Raw genomic sequence first — 19015 nt, 5'->3', positions numbered from 1 at the left:
CATTATTTATGAAATGGTGTGGTCTCAAGGAGGTTTCTGCCATTCCACACATTCTTGAGAATTTTTATATTATTTATATTTAAAACAATTATGCCTCTAGGAAATTCCAGTTGTGTGCATTAAAAAAGCAGATTTTTGTTGTTTTAATAAATTATGCAATTCCTGTTTTTTACATATTTCTCTTATGATAGTTAAATGCATAAAACTAATCAGGCAACAAAACTACCCTGTCTCTCTCCATATGCAGCTACATACTGCTTGACTTACAACAAGTCACTTAATAGCCATTCAACATTGCCCTCCCCCCAAAAAGCTACTTATGACCGAATTCTGGAGTTTTGATAGCTACACGTGCGCATGCGCACGCGAACACACACACACACACACACACACACACACACACACAATCATATGACCCCATATTTTGGGTTGCTTGATAACTAGCTCTCCTTTACAGCCTTTTGCAGTGATTTATAATGTTTTTTTATAATGTTTTTTTACCTTTTTAGCCAGTTTCCAGCAAAAACAAAAACAAAAACACCCATAGGAGTGCATTGATTTGCTTAACAGTTGCTGTGGTCACTTAAAAACTGCAATGTTTGCTTAACAAGCGCTGCAGAAAGTCATACAATTGATAAATCTGGACTGGACTGCTTGAGCAGGGAGTTAGACTAGAAAACCTCCAAGGTCCCTCCCAACTCTTATTTTTCTGCATGTTAGTGCCATAAAAGCTAGAAATCTGTCCCTTAAAAAAAGAGAGAAAAATAAAGGAAGTGAATTGGTTAGTCAATAGTACATTATTTTCAGTTTTAATGTAGACGTGTTACAAACGGAAAGATCACAATCTGTAATCTAACATTTGTCAGTTTTCTCATCTACTCTTCTGTTGTGCTTACTTATCTGTTCCACATGCTCATAACACTTGTTAATTTTAAAACTATTAATTAAATATTTGGAAAGCTCTGTGTGAGGCAGTATCACTCGGATTAGTGAGCTGTTGGTTTTTTTTGTTTGTTTGTTTTATTGTTTTAGGAAAATGGAGTCCTTTTGCTCTCCAACAGTCTAAGTATCTGTGAACATCCAAGAATAGAAAACCTTCAAAAACAATCCCAAAGTAAAGAAGATTTTGAGGAGTCAATCAGATATGGTAACGTTTAAGATGTTGCTGTATGTATTTAAACATAGATATAATAATTATTTTAAATAAATAAATGCATCCAAGACTCGGTATAGATTCCGTTAATTACTGTATTTTTTGCTCCAAAAGACACAATCCCACCCAAAAAAAAGTGGGTAGAAATGTCTTTGTGTTGGTGCCAGTCCTTTGGTGAATAGCCAGGCCGCAGTGGCGGAGTCCTTTTACAGTGCTGAATCCCGCCTCTTCTGTCTTTGTCATTGTCTGCCTCTTCTGTCTCTTTTCCACACTGCAGGAGTCAATAGGCACAGCTGGCACATGATAGGACACTTATCGGTGGTCCTCTCAGGCTCTGCCTGGTTTTTTTTTTCTTGTTTTCCTCCTCTAAACGTAGGTGTATCATATGGTGAGGTGTGTCTTATGGAGTGAAAAATATGATAGTACAACTGGTATGCAGATTTTAATACTGGTGGAGTACCCAGTGGTGCATTATTTACACCAGTGGTTCTTAACCTGGGCGATATTCCCCCCCCCAGGGGCAATTTCATTTTTCAGGGGGGCGATGGAATGAAAAGGGGCAACACGGGGGTGAAGGAACAGATGGGGGGGCAATATGGGGCAATGGAGCGAGAAGTTTTGGGGACAGTTTTGAGACTTTTTTCGTACAGTGAACCGCTGTATATCTGTCATACAAAAACATCAGATCACTCGCTATTAGTGGATTGAACTGTGTATTAAAATGTTCCTCCAGCTAGCTTCAGTACAGAACACCGTACGTATGTGAATACGCATCACTCATCTTCATGCGCGTTGCACAGCAGCCTCTATCACTCTACCCATACAGTGGTGCGCCATTGGCCAAAATGGGCAGTGATGGAGAGGTGAGCACTTCTTTCAAAACATCGCATGCTGAGTGGCTGTCCCCTGTGATGTCAACGTAACTGTTGAAACTAGGTTTATTGACGTCCACATGTGTTTCATAGTGTTCCAGTGCAGTCGAAAATTTAATGTGCACTTAGTGCCTTTCATTTCGAAGACCTCTCAACATGGCCAAGAAGAGGAAGTATCGCTAATATTCGACAGAATACCTAAAATTGGGATTCATTCCATCTCCTTCCAACGTACAGCTTTCGTTTTGTCTCCTTTGTGAGAAAACATTTTCAAATGAAGCGATGGAGCCTTCCCGACTGAAAGACCATTTGGTAAGAATTCATTTGGATAACGCCGACAACCTGGTATCGTTTTTCCAATCCTTAAAGGCCAAGTTTGAAGGTCGCAGCACTGTTGAGAAGTTATTTGGAAAATCGTCACTCAACGCCAACAAGGGGCTCATTTGTTCCTATGAAGTATCTTTGTTGATAGCAAAATGTGGCAAACCTCACACTATCGGAGAAACACTGATTTTACCAGCAGTGAAATAGATTGTTGCCACCATGTTGGGGTCCAGTGCAAGCACTGTCACGCAATCGATTCCTTTGAGCAATGACACCGTATCAAAAAGAATTGATGAAATGGCTGCTGATGTGGAAGAAAGGCTTATTGACACCTTGAAAAGCACAGAATTCGTGATGCAGATTGATGAGTCAACAATTCGTGAAAATGAAGCCTTGTTATTGGCTTATGTCCGTTTCATCAACGGAAATGAAGAGATCAGGGAAGAACTGTTATTTGCTCGAAATTTAGCCACCGACACAAAAGGTTCTTGGATGTTTAAAAAGGTTGAAGAGTTTTCTAATGAGAAAAACATCCCTTTGACAAATGTCGTGGCATGTGCAACCGACGGAGCTGTATCCATGGTTGGACGATATCGCGGATTTCAAGCTCCTCTAAAATCGGTTGTACCTGGAGTTATGATTGTCCATTATGTCGTTCATAGACAGCACTTTGTTTGAGTGGCCGTTTGCACGAGTCTATACGTTAAGTCATTAACGCTGTGAATAAAATTAAGTCGAATGCCTTGAACAACCGACTTTTTCACAAGCTTTGTGAAGAAAATGACGAGGAGTTTGAATGTCTCCTTTTGCACATGGAAGTAAGGTGGCTTTCAAAAGGAAAGTGTTTGCAGCGATTCCACAAACTTTTTGACACAGTTGTCGAATTTCTTGAATCCATTGATCCAAGTCTAAGCAGTTCTCTTAAACTTCGACGTCTGGATGTAGCTTATCTCGCTAATGTTTTTGAACAAGCTGAATGAAGTGAACGTAAAGCTGCAAGGAGATAAAATCAATTTTCTTAAGGCCAAAGGAGTAATCTGCTCATTTATTTCCAAATTGGACCTCCTTGCAAGCAATATGAGTTGCCAGGAACTGTATCAGTTCCCAAACCTTGGTAATGAACGTCAACTCCAAGCAGAAGATTTGGACGTTTTTTGCTGCCACTTGAAGCAACTAAAAGAAGATATGGAAAACAGATTCTATGATCTGATAAATCTGGAAGTGTCCACTTGGGTGCTAAATCCTTTGCACAACCTCATCCCAAACTGCAAGAGCCACTGACAGATCTGAAATGCGACTATGAAGCCCAATCACATTTTCAGAGTTACGGCTACAAAGCTTTTTGGGTAAAAATGAGGAACACTTACCCAATATTGTGGGAGGAAGTTAAGTTGCTTCTTTTAGCCTTTCCTTCCACTTACTTAGTGGAGAGGGGCTTCAGTGCCATCCAACAGATCCTTTCTAAGTCAAGGAACATATTGAAGATCACTGAGCGCGGCGATTTAAGAATGAGATTAACAAAAATGGTTCCAGACATTAAGAAATTGGCATCAGCTCACCAAGCACAAGGCAGCCATTGATGTTCTTTTTTTGCTTTTTGTGTACATACATTTTCTTCGTTAATAATTGTCTCAGCTCTTATCATTGTATTTGCTTGCAATGGATTTCACGTTCCGGTTTGAGTTTTCGGCTTCATTTTCGAATTCTTGTTGTGCTCTGTAAAACATTTTGTGTATCTCTTTGTATTGTACTTTTTTAGCGTGCACTCCAGTTCAATATTATATTTTGATTTCTCGGTTTTATGGTTTCAATTTTTTTTGTTGTGCTCTTCCTGTAAACTTTTTGTGTAGATATATATTTTTCTTCAGTTTAGGCATTACATTGGTCGCTCTGATTTTTGTTGCTTTCCTTCTGTAAAAAATTTCTTTGTGTCTTTTTAACACTTTTTACAGTGTGCATGAATATATATTTTCCTCAAATCTTAATTTAGTTTCAGAGTTTTCATCTTGAAATTCTTAATTCTTGTATTGCGGTTTGTTCTTATGCCCTTTTTATATTTCTTTTTGCATCTTAAAATTCACTTGTAATTAAATCATTAAATGTTACTGTTTTTTTCGGGCATTTCATTTTCTTGCAATTGAATTTTGTTTTCAGTGGTCATTGCATTTAAGTGTCTTGAATAAATAAGATAATAATGAAATACATCTATCATGAAGTTTGGGAGTAAAGTGATGGGTGGCATCAGAATTTTTCACACAGTTGAGATATGGGAAAAAGACGAAATAAATTATTTGCATCGATATGTCCTAATGACAATTTTAAAGAAAAAAAAACGTGTTTGCATAAATTGAAGAATTATTTCCCTGTGTTGTGATTGAGAGGTTATGTTGGGGGAGGGGGAGGCAATGATGACTTATTCAATGGCTCAAAACTTATTCAATGGCTCAAGGGGGTGATTCTTTCAAAAAGGTTAAGAACCACTGGTTTACACTGTCTGGAGTTGTGCAAAATAAAGATGGGGTATGAATCTAATAACAAATGAATCGTATAGGAAAAGTCCAATTGATCATGCCACAGATATCTATACCACCCAGTGGCAACCTAGATGCATGTTAGAAGTTACAGAACCAATGGGCAATACCCTTTTTCCAGTGTGGTTTCTTAGAAGTTAGTACTGAGAGCATGGCACCTTGTACTTCGGGAGATCGTAAGCCATCAGTACAGGGAGTCTTGGCTTAATTATGGAAATTTCTGTTGCTAAGCAATGTGTCACTGTTAGGGACATCATCTCAAGCATTCCTGTTCCTGTTATTAAGCTAATCACCAGGATCATTAAGCGAGGACCACACATGATCAGAACTTCCAATTTACTGCTGGCTTCTCCATTTGACTATGTTTATGGGAAGCTGGGAGGGAAAGTCCCACATTCATGCAATCACAGGATGCTGTGATGGTCAGAAAACTGGACCAGTTATTGAGCATCTGGATCATATGACTGCAGGGGCACTGCAATGACTGGAACTTTGAGGATTAGTCATGGTTACCACTTGTTCAGTGTCATTGCTAGTTCAAATGGTTGCTGAATGAGTAGTTGTTAACCAAGGATTTCCTGTATAGCAGCCATTGATCCTCCCTGAACAGTTCAATCAGCTTTTAGTACCATCCAAATTGGTTGCCATTAATGTGACTGCTGGAATGAATCTCATAGCTTACCTATGTAAAATTAGTATTTTTCTGTGAATCCTGAATCTCCCTGCATTTAGTTTCAGTGAATGAACTCAAATTCTAAATTAGGGAAACAGGATTTAGCAAGGTGTGTACATATTTATGGCCTCATGTCTTCCAACTCAGGGATCCCCAACCTTTTCGGCGCCGCAGCCCGGTTCCGGCGTCAGCTGGCGCGCCGCGCCCGGTTCGCGTCAGCTGGCGCCGCCATCTTTTTTGACGAAAAATCACTTCCGGTGGCGTCACGGAAGTGATTTTCGTCAAAAATGCGCGCCAGCGCCGGTGAGCTTTTCGGGTAGAAATGGCTTTCTACCCGAAAAGCTCACCAACGCTGGCGCCGCCATCTTTTTGACGAAAATTGCTTTTTTACCCAAAAAGATGGCGGCGCCCAGCAACCAGCGACCCGGTAAGGCTTGTTCCGCGGCCCGGTGCCGGTCCGCGGACCGGCGGTTGGGGACCCCTGTTCCAACTGACTGTTTTTTTTGAAAGTCTATATTGATTTGTGCCCAAGTTAGAAATGTAAGTTACGGTGGTGGTTCTGGAAACTGTGTTGAATAGCTTACCGTTTCACATATTAATAATGCTAAAATATATGTTAACATTTTGATTGAAGTTAGAAGTAGGAAGCTTTTTAAACACCTTTTTATTATGCAGTTTGATTTGTTTCATTTCACTTGTTTGGAACTTTCCATTAGAATTCCAATAGATTGAGTTTATAAATAAGAGCTTTTATTCATTTCTCAGGGAAACTTATAATTGCCAAAGTCTTTCTTGGGCATAGTGCTGGAGCCCATGATATAGATACAGTCACCCCAGCCAACTATCCTGGGATCAATAGTGTATACAAACCTCGCAGATCATCTCAAAACAGCCCTTATACATCCACCAACGGGATTATGGAACCAGACAAAGTCAAATGTGAGTTAGTGACTCCAGGTGAAGTTCCATCTCTACAGCTTCTTCAAGATGTTTTGGTATTGAAAATTAATAATAAGCATGATTGATTGATTTGTGCAGGTATGCAAAGGCTTAGAAATTGTTCTTATTTTTAAGTTGGAGAACTTGGCAGTGGAATCAACATTGTACAATAATTTCTAGGACTTTTCTGTTCTTTCCGAATTAGATAAGTGTCCCTCAGTTTACCCATTTCTACACCTTGTGATTAAAGATTTATTATTAAAAGAATATGAAGACAACACTGCATATTTCCAAAAGCTTTGAAAAGATAAACTTCTCTTCCTCCCTAAGAAGGAAGTACAGTGTGAACGTGAACAACCACCAGGTGGCAATCTAATCAAACATATGCCTAATAAATTCAAACTGAGACCCCAAAAGGCATTTACAATATATTTTCAGCCCAGTCTTCAGTATCCTGAAATTTGGTTACAGTTACTTTAGTCAGGATAAACAGTCCTAAGAGTGGCCTACTCTTGGCTGCATTTAAGAAAATAGACAGAAACAGGCTATAATATGGAAATAGTTCACCAAGATTTTTTTCAAGTACTGGTTCTGTTATGGCAGAACAATTTCAAATATCTTGAGTGAGCATTGAAAAGACCTTGGGAATCCTAGATACTGAAACTTTAGAAGCATTTTTATATGGTGAGCTTCAAAATTTTGAAACAACTTCTGAAGCTCAGCATGCATCTCAAGGCACTGTTTCCTAATTTTACCTGTATGCATCCTGAGGCACTCTGTTAGTTTTCTTAAGTCTTAAGTCTTTTCTTAATTTTACCTGTAAGGCATTAATTACTATGTATTTTATAATTTTATAAAACTTTATATATATTAATATTACATTATGTATGTATGTATGTATGTATAATGTAATAGATAATATGTAATATTACAGTCTCCTAGTTTGTTGCCTGGGGTCTTAACCACTAGACCAAACTGGCTCTAATAATCAATGACATACAGGTAATATATAAGCTTATTGTTGTGGAGAAAATAGGAAGAAGAAAAAGCATTACATATGTTCTCTGCCTTGAGCTGTGCATAAAAGTAATAAAAGTGGGATATTAAAATGAAATAAATAAGTTATACCTCCCAGTGAGAAGTTTTTATCTAGGGATTCTTTGAATTTTATTAAAAATACCCCCGTTAACCTCTTCTAAGTTACATTGTCTGTATAAAAGTAAAAATAAACAAGAGAACCATATTGTGTCTTTTTCCTTAGCTTCCGAATCATGTTCTTCTGTGGAATGCAAGAATTGTGACTGTAGCCTCCGACAGTGTGAATGGTTTGTGTTTGATCATGAGCTTGTTTTGCCAGAGTACGTCATTGAATTTGAATACATCACACAGGTATGGAATGTCTATTAGCTATCCATTCCCTAATTATGATTTCATTTATAGAATTAATTAGATTAACTATGAATATGCATTGATATGTAATCAAATGAAATAGAGAATTTTCTTCTAGAGACCCTCATCTTAATACTGGATACGATCTCTTTAATAAAAAATATATTTTCCAGGGTACAGGCAGATAGTAGATTATTCAATTATAAGTATCTGGAACCTGGTGATTGCAGTGGGAAAATGAATAACAAAAACAAAGAGGAACAAGAACTTTAAAAATCAAGAGTGCAAGATTGTTGGACTAGATGCTCCCTTGGTTTAACTCAGCAAGGCTTTTACTAGATTTTTTTCTGGAATACCCATAGATTATGGACTATCAACTGTTACAGTTTGCGATTAGTTTTGTTAGTTGTCTTTTGGCAGAAAAGAATAAGAATGTTGATAATGGGTTAAATTAAAAACGCTGATTTAACTACAGTAGGTTCAAGTGTTGTTCCATGTTTGCATGTTTCATAAAACCAAAGCCAGTTTTAAATATGGATATTTCTTCCTGAACATCACTATACCTCCCATGGTAAAGCAGAAAGATGGAGATAAATAATAAAGAAACAGATAAATGTAACTTGTGCAGCTATAACCATAATCAAGAGTAGGCAGGGTTCTTTAACTCTGAAGCTAAAATCTACTTCAAGCCATCATTTCTGACTCTGTTAAAGGAGATAATCTTTAATTGTGATATTAGCACCAGCATTCTTCTAAATTGAAATTAAAGATGAAAGAGATGGGAGCATATTAACAAATTAATAAAGTTCATTGCATTTGCATTACAGACCTAATCTGATTACTGAAAAAACTTGTATATTGTGTAAATGTAGCCACTGGGTTCACATCATCTGACAAAGTTTCTTCATATTGGTAGAGGAGTACTTTGTAATCTAGAATTTGGAATTCTAGAGTTAATCCTGCATTACTATTTCTGAAATAACTGAAAGTTATAGTATAGTAATACCCTAACTGTGCACTGAGACAGACTAATTTATTGTAAGAGGAACTGAATCTTAATTTGACAAATTACAGTATTATACTTTAAAAATCAAATGTTTATAATGGAATACCATTCTGTTGACTATAGTCTACTTTCCAAGGGTATGTCCCAAGTGAGAAAATATGTACATGTCATGCAGATATATAATTACATACATGTTATTAGATTAATAATCCATGCATTCTGTGGTAAAAGACTGCATGAACACACTTATAAGTGAATTTCTTTCAAGTACCATAAGACTATCTTTGATTTAGTTGTAAATATTTACAATTAGAAAAATTGTATGATTGTATTGATATCCCTTCATTCCAGGAAGGAGAAAGGAAATTCATTCTTTTGTCCCCTTGCTATAATCTGTTTTACATATGTGTAGTAAAGGAAAATCCAAAATTATTAATCATTTATGCTTATTTATTTTGTTTTGTTCCTAGACTAAAGTGAAAACAATTCATTTTGAGTGTACATATTTTGCTTCCACCAAATATTGTATTGAAATAATGTTTGTTGTGTGTGTTTTAATTATTGAGAAAGAAAAAAAACTTTTATGGCCTTTTGGTTTATATGTGTGTGTATGAATAAAAAAATGTCCTTCTCACCCTTATGGGTGTCTGTGTTTTCTATCACCATGGGACCCTGGGAGAGTGACAGTTCTGTGCAGGATCTTAGTTGTTCCTAATACTGAACTCTTACAAACAGAGAGCTCTGATGTACAAGAAAAAATAAATAAAGAAAAAAGGGCAGAAAACAATGAGAAAATAAGAATATAAAGAAATGACTTCCTATTTTCTTTAATAACAGTTATATTTATGTAAATTAATCTTTTACTTTTTTTTTCTAATCATCAAACCCATACATAATTTCACTTTTTTCTGTTTTATGTAAAAGTCAATAAGGGGTTTTCAACCAGAATTAAACTTAGACATTGTCTTATCTCTTAATTAAAGCTGACAATTTGCCATCTCAGCAAATTCCATCCTCTTCATCAGCCATTCCTCCATTGTGGGTAAAATCAAATCTTTCTATCTTTGTGCAGATAATAGTCTCCCTAAAGTTATCATATACAAAAACAAAGTGACATTTTTTTCCAACTGTTTATCCATCAGTCTCCCCCAAAATAAATCTGGCTTCAGTTGCATATTAATCTTTAAAAACTTCAGCATTATTATATGTAATAGTGTCCACAATTTTCACGTCAACCAAGCATGTTAAAAAAAACCTTTTCTGATCTTTTATGCAGGTCAAAGTGGAGGCTTTATTCTCCTCACCCAGCAATGTGATTGGGGAGGATGGAAGGCGAAATTCAGCAGGCTTTGTGTTTTCTCGGGATCTCCAGCATGATGATGAAGTGTTAAGCATGGAGCCAATAATTAAGCCCAAGCCCAAGATTATTTGCTTGGATGAAAAAACTGTGATGGCAATCTCAAAGGCCAACATTTATAGTCAGATTGTGGTAAGTAGCTTTTTTCATCTGCCTTGTTACAGAATGAAAATTAGATTCTGCATTTCCCCACCGCTGAGTTGAAGTTTATCCAGTACCCTGAATTGGTAGAAAAGCATACAATATTGACATTAAATTTACTGTCTCTGTTGCTACTGGTTATATTGGCTATATTGCTTCTGTTTCCAGTCACTGCCAAATGCTTATGCATTTTGGAAGGACTTTAGAAGGAATATGGAGAAAATGCTACTGTAAAAGTAGTACAACTAAGGACAAATTAAGTCTGTCTCATTGATGGACTGGGGATAAAATAAAGGACATTTGGGGATTTCACAGAATAAATATGTTCAGATCATGTTTAGATAAAAGAGGGGAAAGTATCACAAGAAAACAATCTAATAGATTAATCTAATTTCTTGCAATACTGCCTGTCTCTGCTAAGCCCCAAAGGTCTGGCAGAATAGGTATGTTTGGCTGCCTTCCAAGAAACAATGTTACCTAGTGGCACCTGAAGAGTATGATTTCTCTATTGCAGTGCCTTTCCCAGAGAACATCATTCTCCCTGAGGTTTGGATAACCCTGACTATTCTGTCTTCCACAAGGCCCTAAAGACCTGGCCCTTTCCCTAAGCATTGGACTAAATGGAATGAACTCATGTAGAGTGCAAAACCCTTGTTCAGTATATGTATTGGCTGGTTTGTTGCCATCTATTATTTTTACTTCATTATTCTGTTTGTATGCTTTGATAATACACTAGATAGCATTGTATTTTTAATTCCTGGTTTTATTGTTTCTTCAAATTGTAAATTGCCCACTCTTACAAATTGGACAGCCCTGCCAATCAAGCAAGGATTACAGTAACAGCAATAGCGGTATTTTTCAACAGCATGATATGGATTGTGTAGTTCTAGTCTACCAAAAGAAATTATCAGGCTTTTTGGACGTAAAATGGAAGCTGGAGAACTCCCATTTTATGGACTACATCTTATATCATTGGCTACTATTCTCTGTACATTTTAGTAATGATTGGAGTTTCGATATCAGAAGTGAATCTAACAGAAAATATGGAGAAAGTTCCATGGAAAAGGAACAGGCTAGCTCATTCTACCGTGTTTCTCCAACAATACGGCCTCCACCAATAGGAAGCCCCACCATGTTTTATTGGCATAAAATCAAATTGAGCCCCTCCCCCAAATTAAGCCCCATATTAAACATGCAAAATGGGGGGCGGGGGGGCTTTCCGTTAGTAAGTACTTTTGTTGCATGCCCGGATATGGTGCTGCCTGCGTTGGTGGGGCACTTCATATCGGGAGACCTTCCACCGTGCCTCCCGCCGGACCCTCCGCCATCCTGCCAGGGCGCGCCGAGCCGTGGGGCTGGGCGCTGAAGGAGCACAGGTGGCCTCCTGCCCTGCCCAAATCGCCCGGGCTGGCGACCTCGCCCCGCGCGGGGTGGCTGTTCTGCTGCGCGGCTCAGGCTGCGCCCGCGCCGCCGCCTGCTTCGGTGGGCTTGGCTGGCGGCGGCGCGAGGCGCGCAGGCGGGCAAAGGCCGAGCCTCCCGCGTGGGGGCTGCCCTCCGGCAGGAGGCTTTGAAAATCGCTTCTTGAAGCAAAGGGAAGAGGCGCCTGTAGTCCTCAGGGCTCGGTGCAGGAGGAGGACTGCGCCTGCGTACCCGCGCAGCAAGAGAAGGAAAGCAACGGTGCCACCGAAGGTCTCGTCAAGCGGCCGCCCGCCCACCCACCCGAGGATGCGGGGGATAGCCCCCCAAGCGCCCGCCGTTTTGGGGTCAAAAAAAAGGCCCGGCCTTTTGTGGCTGGTACCCACATGAATGATTTGAAATAGGATGAATTACAAAGTGTTTTCCCATTCTCAAGCTCAACAATAGATTCAAGTAAATCTGCCTTTGTACCTATATTATGTGATCTGGACTTTAATCCCAATAGTAGCTGCTTTGATTATTTAAATTGTAGGAGTAGAGTCTTTTAAAGAACTGAACACTTGTTAGGAAATTATGTTTCTTTCATGAATTGAATACTTCCAATTGAGATACAAGTCTTGACATTAAAATGTTAGTTTTGAAAATACATCAAGAAAACTGTTCCAAGAATGCATAAAATTTATTGAAATTATATTTTGGAAATACACTACCTCTGTCAACATAAATCATTCAAATGTTGAAATTAGGGATAGCAATTTTTTTTTTGAACTATGATATCTAAATAATTTTAAGAGATGGCAGAGGTATTTAATGAATCATAATTCCTGCTTTCATTGTTGATAATCACTATGGCCGTGCAAATTTGAAAGGGAGGGGTTGTAAAGTACTTTTGAGCATTTGAAAAGGAGGGCTTGTAAAGTACTTTGGTATGGGGCGGGCAAACGCTATTCCTGAAGCATTAATATAGACAGCTACATCCTCCAGAGCATAGCTGCCTTGAAGCCACCCCCTCCCTTCACTGTCTGCATTGCATGCACAGTTATGTCTTGCTTTAGGTTTCAATTACACACACGTAATTGCTATGGCAATTGACAGTTTACTGAAGGTTGAGGAGCCAACAAACAAAGGTCATGTAAACAAAACACAGTTTCTGAAAAGGAAGTTTGCCTGAGCAGTTTTATTTTCACATAGAATAGTCAAAATCCAGCTCAAAATTCCAAGAACCAAGTTAGGTTTGTCAGAGGTAAGTTTCACAAGCAGAATAGCAATAGCAATAGCACTTAGGCTTATATACCACTTTATAGTGCTTTACAGTCCTCTCTAAGTGGTGTACAGTGTCAGCATATTGCCCCAATAATTTGGGTCCTCATTTTACTGACCCCAGAAGAATGGAAGGCTGAGTCAACCTTGAGCAGATGAGAATTGAACTGCTGGCAGTTGGCAGAATTAGCCTGCAATGCTGCATTCAAACACTGCGCTACCACGGCTGAATCCATACAAGACCCAGAAATCAGATAGTTGCTTCAAATAAAAGAACATAGGTCAGGCTTGCCTCTTAATTCAGACTCTCCATTTGTCTTTAATCAAGAAATTTACTCCCTTACTTAGCAAGAAGCATCATAGAATGTCTTTCTTCTGCTCTCCGCTCTGCTTATTGGGTGTGAGTGCTTGGAGACCTTACACTGTCAATATCAGATTGCTCTAGCTGTTCATGTAGAACTTGTGTTTGATCAGCCTTACATGATTCTTGCCTTTGGGTTTCCTGACATTCCCAAGTTCAATTGGAACATCATCTTCAGGATCAGCATGAGCCTGTGACATGATAACTGATTTACTTCACTGTAGCTTTCTACATGTCCATGCATATACAAATATGCACTCCTGTAGGGAAATTTTAATAGTTTTCAAACAACATGGCTCTGAAAGCTTTGCACAACACTCAGCTGTCATCCCTTAAATACTAAAAGATCAATAAGCAGTTCCTGTTTTCCTACTAATATAGGTTCTGAATCTACATGGAAACCGGCTTTCCAAACTCCGAGATATCTCCAGACTCACTGGACTTCGCAAGCTTATTATCAGTTTTAATGAATTTACTTGTTTAGATGATGTTTATCACTTGGTAAGAAAAATACATTTTTTCCTAAAAAAAATTTTACGGCTTGGGTAAATGCCTCTCTATTCCAGAGGACAAAATGAGGGGTGGGAGTTTCAATAATTTGGGGGAGGTGAAATGGGGATTAAAAGATAATAGCAGCACCAAGGAATATTTTTTGCTTATCTCTCCCCAAAATTCTTGTGTGAATAAAACAGCAACTTGATTCCATGTATTTGCAAGTGTATTTCTGATGAAGGAAAATTGATTTTGCTAAGTATGAGTCTGGAATATGCACCCAAATTGGAAGATGGATATTGTGTTTGATTCAAGTATATTACTTGAACCAACCATATCCTTGTCCTAATTATCTATAATGTAACACACAAACTTAACCAAAATTTGCAATCTGATATTGACAGGCCTTTGTTTTAAGAACAAGCATTTGTTTCTATTGCCTTCATATGTTTTTAGCTGCAAGCCTAATATTGTAGGAGATCATTCTCCTGAAAGTTTCCGTTCCTTTTAATAGCTCTTGGTTTTCTATCAGTTTGTGGCAAAAGTGCAGTATACGTGATCTTTGACTTAGAAACACAATTGGAACTGGAATTTCAGTTGTTGAGTAAAGTGGTTGTTAAGTGGCATGTCACGTGAGTGCTTCGCTCAATAACTGCAATTCCAGCATATATTATTCCCAGGCCTCAACTTCATCACAGCAAATAAAAATCATTTTAATACCCTTATCACTGTCACTAAATAAAACATAGCCTCTCTTCTCTCCATAGCTTAGATAAGGAAAACAAGGTCCAATTCATCTTGGTCAGAAAAAGCTCAGTAAGGGTAACTCGATGTAACTCTTTCCTTTTAGCCCTGGTTGAATAAATCTATCTTATAAATTTTCTCTGGTTTTTAAAAATATATTCTTTAACCCGCTCCCCCAAGAAATTTTAGAGGTAATTTGCTGCTCATTGGTGTGGAAATCCTTTAGTACTTTGGCAGACTTCTTTTGTACTAATAAGTAAAATTTATCCTTCTAAAAAAGTCCTTCCAAATCTTAGCAGAGCTGTTTCCTGATTTGATATCTGTTTATCACCTGTAGGGAATGAGTCATATATCAGATCCATTTGTATTATATTTAAATCCCCTTCAAATTAATTTCATAGATATCCATTGCAGCTTTTTATTGTTCATTAGAATATGTCTGTCAACTGTGTCAACAACTTCATTAGAACATGCTCTGTCAATTTTATCAAGCATTTAATCTATTTTGTCCAAAAACTTGGCTGAAAGGTATTCAAAGGATTTCTGCCCCATTTTCTTTATCCTTTGGTCTCTAATGTCCAACCTTCAAGGACTCCTTATCAAAAAGAAATGAAAGCTAACTCCATTTTTCTATGAGAAAATACATTCTAAATAATTCAAAACTGTCATTCTTAATCCCTCTGACTCCTTAATCATTATTTCCAAAATCCATTCTTTTGCTGCATAATTCCCCCCCAAAAATTATATTTTAAATACATTGAAAATTAACTATATCTCCTTTGTTCAGGAGAGATTATGTTGGCTTGGATCCAGCATTTAGCAGCAATTCCTCTCATAAAAGCTGTCTTCCTAGCCAGCAAAAGTCAACAAGTTGTCAACTCACCATGGTGCTTACAGGAACTGTCAAGAATCCAGTAATTCTTGAAAGCAAGAGCCAGTCTGATGTAGTGATTAAAGCATCAGACTAGAAATTGGGAGATCATGAGTTCTAGTCCTGCAATAGGAATGAAGGCAGCTGAATGATCTTGGGCCAGTCATTCTCTACCCTAGAAGGGAGTCAATGGCAAATCACTTCTAAAAAAATATTCCAAGAAATCTACAGGAAGTAGTCCAGGCAGTTACCAGCAATAAAAAGAAAATCTGACTTGAAGGCACCAACCCCCACTCCCAACCCCACTTCCCAAATACAGTCTGTTCCATTATTGTTAGTAATTTTATTCCAATGTCTACTTATAATCTACTTTCTTCTGATTTACACCCATTGTTTCTAAAATAACATGCCTTATATTTTATGACCATCCTTTACATACTTTTAAATAGAGTTCTTGGGTCTCCTGGCAGTTTTCTCAAGACTAAATATACTTCATTCCACACTATCCTCCAGTGTCTTAATTGAATATATAACTAGTTATGAATTGCTGATAAAGTAAAATAGCTAATTTACAAAATTGTTAGCCATTTGCATATGCCAATCATTTTATCAGTCAGAAATACATTATATGCAGACAACATTCCTCTTTTATTCTTATAACAGAAATAGCAGGAAAACTGGATAAAATCATAATAGAGATGGGCTAAAAGAAAGGCTAGCAACATTGGGAAGGAAAGGAAAGAATGGCTGAGGGAAGAGGTGACAGGAAGAGAGGGAAATAAAAGGTATGAAAGGTATTGTGATAAAAAAATGAATTTTCCATTGTTTTTGAATACTTTATAGCCCAGCTTGGAATATTTTGATGCCAGCCATAACCATGTCATAACTCTTGAAGGCATTAGAGGATTAAACAAACTGAAGTATTTGGACTTAAGCTGGAATCAGCTGAAAAAGCCAGCTGAAGAAATTGGTGTCTTACGTAAACATACACCGATGTTGCTCAGCTTGGATATCAGGCATAATCCATGGCATAAGGTACATTTCAATCAGCTGCAGTTGTTACTGCCTTACATGTAAGCCTGCTTTAATCAGTTTATTTATTGGATTTCATGTCCACTCAATTCCAAAAAGACTGAGTTGCTTACAATATTTTTAAAAATAATAATTTGAAGAAAAGTGACCATATAGACAAAACTACATAATACACACACACACACACAAATTAAAATGACCAGGCTCCATAAGCTCTAACTTCAAGCCTGGGAAAAGAGCCAGGTCATAAGAAATGTCAGTAAAAATTGAAGCATTAGAGTCACATGTACCTCAGGGGTGGGAGGTACATGGTATCCAAAAGGATAGGGGCTGTAGATGTAAACAGTTGCTTCCTTGATGTGACAAGGTAACATATTCACATTGTCATGAATACAGTCATTTCTGGGTGTACTGCCGATTACTCCTTCTAGAAGAACAATTGTCTTAAAAAGTCTTCTACAATTGGAAACATCCAATGCATGAACATAAAGCAGAGGATTTGCACTTCACAATCAAGACAAAAAATAGCTCTTTAAAAGAAGTTTAAGTTAGTCCAACTTCTGGTGCTATCTGTTTCCATCATAAAATGCAGCTTTGAGCTGATTACAGGACACATGCAGCATGTGCCTTGTTGATAATTTTAAGCTGCAATTTTTTCTCCTGTTTAAAATAATAAAATACTAAAATAGGTGTGTCAAGCCTGTAACAATGAATGTTCCAGGTCCATGCATTTCTGAAGACAGAAGAATTTTAGAACTGGAATCTGAAATCAAAACAAATATTGGTATTAATGAGGGAAGACTGTTCGAAAGATTTTGGTGTAAGCAGGACCAGAGAGCAGTAGGGAGAGAAAAGGAAAGAGAAGCAAGCTGTGGAAGTAGCCAGAAAGCCGATGACTCCAGGCAGAGGTGATCATTGAATAGTTTGAAATTAGAGCACAGCATCCCATGCCTGTTTTTCTTCTCCCAAAGCCAGCCTCTGTGCGTCTGAGTGTGATTGGTCAGTTGAGAGCTCTGAGACACCTTGATGGAATTTTGATTACTGGGGAAGAGGCAGCAGCTGCTATTCAATATATAACAGACTCCAAAATCACCGAGGTTTGATGGTTCTTTGTTTCTTAAAATGATCATTGTACATTGCTTGCAACATTTTAGGCAAATTGAAATCTAGTTTTAAGTGTCACTGTTACTGCTATTTTTAAAAATGCAAGGTTTTTAATGACATCCTGGAAAACGTAATGTGCCTTGAGCTTTATGAACTGGAGTAGCACTTAACTGGCATATTTTTCTCAGTAATATTTCAAAGAAAATGTTTGAATTGCTCGTGGTATAATTCTCTAGCTGACTCAGAGTTATTTTACACTTCAACACTGTGTAATTGTTTTCTAGGAATATTATACTTTACGGACATCTAAGACATTTTGGAGTCAATTATTCACAAAATAACAATCCATTTCAGAAAATTATTCCCTTTTAGTGTCTGTGCATAGGACTACCATTTGTAATCTCAAAACTGTGAGATACATAACTAGAAAGCAGCAAAAACCCTTTGAGATAAAGAGAGATTAGGTTTGTTGGTGGAGAATTTTATTATACCTCACAGATAGAATTAAAGGCAGAGTTAACAGTGTATGTAATAACTCTGCTCTAGTGCAAAAATCCCACTGGAAATTACTAAATTGTATACTCTTGTAATTGAAATGTGCAGCATATGCTTTTATTTTAATGTACCATTTAATCTGATTGTCTTTATTCTCCAGATGTCTCTGATAGAGTATTCTCGGACAGATCAGGAGAAGCTGCATGTCCTTAGTGTCTTGCCGTATGCCAAAATCTTGAGTCAGATAAGCAATAACAAAGTGGATGTATTTCAGAACAACTGGCATTCTTGTGTAAGGAGTGTGGAGGGGAAATGGGAACTCCACTACACAGTGCTTCACTTTTGTTAATATTCCATTCTCTCCTACTTCTTTTTCCAAATTTCTATTAACTGGAATAATGTTACACTCACACGATTATCTTTTGGCAGGATGCCACATCTTTTACTCTTGTGTTCACTTACTATATTTGCTCCTTTATTTGTAGTTTTACTTCTTTGTGTAATACACCTATGTCCCACACTTCTTCCCTCCCAAAAACTCCAGCAAAGCGCACATATGTTTCCATTTTTACTCTCATAATAGCCTTCTGAAGTAAATTAGGCTGAAAAAAAATTGACTAAGCCAGTCTTCCTCAGCCAATGCCCAACAGTTCAATGATTATATTACATTGACTAATTCTTGATCTGCTATCCTCTATCTTCTTGGAAACCCAGGGAAAAGTTGGTGTCAAAAGTAGGATGAGTGGGAGATGAAAGGAACTAATAAAGAAAGGAACTAATGAATAAAATGGCTGCAGTGGAATGATCAGAGAGAAGGGGATATGCCATACCATCAAACATTCCTAAAGCACTTCC

General features: G+C 37.6%; 1 protein-coding gene across 5 annotated transcripts in view; it reads left to right on the top strand.

Moving 5' to 3' along the window:
• Positions 1-19015, top strand: part of LRRC9 (leucine rich repeat containing 9) — a 67927-nt gene that overhangs the window by 20877 nt on the left and 28035 nt on the right. For all 5 annotated transcript variants that reach the window (XR_015746884.1, XR_015746885.1, XM_087952328.1 and 2 more), the window contains exons 13-20: positions 1033-1147; positions 6319-6492; positions 7754-7881; positions 10164-10376; positions 13804-13923; positions 16373-16564; positions 17533-17658; positions 18321-18452. Coding sequence is in view for 3 of the 5 variants with exons in the window: in XM_087952328.1 (XP_087808454.1) it covers positions 1033-1147; positions 6319-6492; positions 7754-7881; positions 10164-10376; positions 13804-13923; positions 16373-16564; positions 17533-17658; positions 18321-18452 (1200 nt within the window). In the remaining 2 variants the exon portion in view is untranslated. The remainder of the gene's footprint in view (positions 1-1032; positions 1148-6318; positions 6493-7753; positions 7882-10163; positions 10377-13803; positions 13924-16372; positions 16565-17532; positions 17659-18320; positions 18453-19015) is intronic.

Source organism: Notechis scutatus, chromosome 1, assembly GCF_049901735.1.
Source record: "Notechis scutatus isolate UNSWTSFEM ecotype Mainland chromosome 1, rNotScu1.2, whole genome shotgun sequence".
NCBI classification, from domain to species: domain Eukaryota; kingdom Metazoa; phylum Chordata; class Lepidosauria; order Squamata; family Elapidae; genus Notechis; species Notechis scutatus.
The sequence above is the reverse complement of the archived record's forward strand: the minus strand, read 5'-3'. Positions and strand labels throughout refer to the sequence as shown.